The sequence below is a fragment of the Acanthisitta chloris genome, unplaced genomic scaffold (genome assembly GCF_000695815.1).
Source record: "Acanthisitta chloris isolate BGI_N310 unplaced genomic scaffold, ASM69581v1 scaffold4599, whole genome shotgun sequence".
In the NCBI taxonomy this organism is placed as follows: domain Eukaryota; kingdom Metazoa; phylum Chordata; class Aves; order Passeriformes; family Acanthisittidae; genus Acanthisitta; species Acanthisitta chloris.
Window position 1 is genome coordinate 27,172 of NW_008691823.1, and position 1,299 is coordinate 28,470.

The 1,299-nt window shown below is 39.3% G+C and overlaps 1 protein-coding gene across 1 annotated transcript in view; it reads right to left on the minus strand.

Moving 5' to 3' along the window:
- Positions 1-1,299, minus strand: part of LOC103809530 (regulator of G-protein signaling 6-like) — a 28,971-nt gene that overhangs the window by 22,309 nt on the left and 5,363 nt on the right. The window contains 1 exon segment of the mRNA XM_009082369.1: positions 243-294. Within this exon segment, the coding sequence (XP_009080617.1) occupies positions 243-294 (52 nt within the window).

Here is a 1,299-nt window from a genome sequence, read left to right on the forward strand (position 1 = left end):
TGACAGTAGACAAATCTCTGGCTCCACTGAGCTCAATGACTACAGTTCCATGGGCTCAAGACACCCCAGGATTTCCATTCATGTATTTAAGATGGGCACATATCTGCCTCTGATGCTGCCATCTGACAAGAAACACCACAGACGAAGGGTTTAGATGGCCAACAGTGATTATTTTAAGGACAATTTTTTGCATCACGAACTTTCTGTACTAACTTTCTCCAATGAAATAATTATATTCTCACCATAATCTGTGTTTTCTGGTTCCCAGCAGTTTGAAGGCCAAAAGTATGGTGCCTAAGAAAAAAACATCCATTTTTGCAATATAAGAGATGCAAAACAATTCAGATGCAGAAGAACATTGCAGCTACAAAAAAGAGAATCATGAAGTCTACCACCCAGTCTCTGCCCTCAGGGGAACACTGCTACAGAGCTCAGTAAAAGTGAGGATGCTTTTCCAGAAAGGTATGACCTTTCACATTCCTCACCACAGGTAAATAGAAATGCTGTAATACAAATGTCTCTCAAGGAGGATGTCCAGTGTCCTGGTGACACTTTAGACACTGTTGCCAGTGCTTCTGAATGTGGACCTCTTGTCCTCTATCCCCAGAATATCCTTTTTCCCCAGGAATTCACAGGTATCCTGAATTTTGTTTTTTTAAGAGCATGAGAAACCCCACGGTCTTATCTATATGCTGCGTATCACTTGCTTTTTTGGAGCAGCTACCAGTGTGGTTCTCAGACTACAAAACAATTTACTTTTTAAATATAACAGATGGCAGAGGTCAAAACTCAGCTAATCAGACAAATTCCAAATGCAGAAGTCCTGCTAAGCTTACTGCTGCTGTTTTGTATCCAGGTCTGCATATTGCAGTTGCTACAATTAATTACAAGCTATTACTATATGTGGCTGTTTTTCAGTTTTAACATGAATGAAAAATAATATCCCTGTGATCACACAAATTACAGAACACTGTTTTGCATTACTGATGTAATACCACAAATCGGCACAGGACATTACACACAGACTATTCCTTGCACCAAAGTAGAGCAAGAAAACATGAAGGATTCAAACAATACAGGGTCAATGTTCCTCACTGAAATATATCTTAAGGACTTCAGAATATGAAGTGCTACTGTTAAAGGAGGCACTGATGTTGAGGTAGAAAGTAGCAAGAAGAGAGTAATGGAAAAGAAACATGATTCAATCAGGCTATTTTTTGCAGAAACATCCAGAGAGGTCTCTTGCAGAAAATGACAACAGGCAGAGAATATGCAAAAGTAGTAGGAAAAGATAGGGAA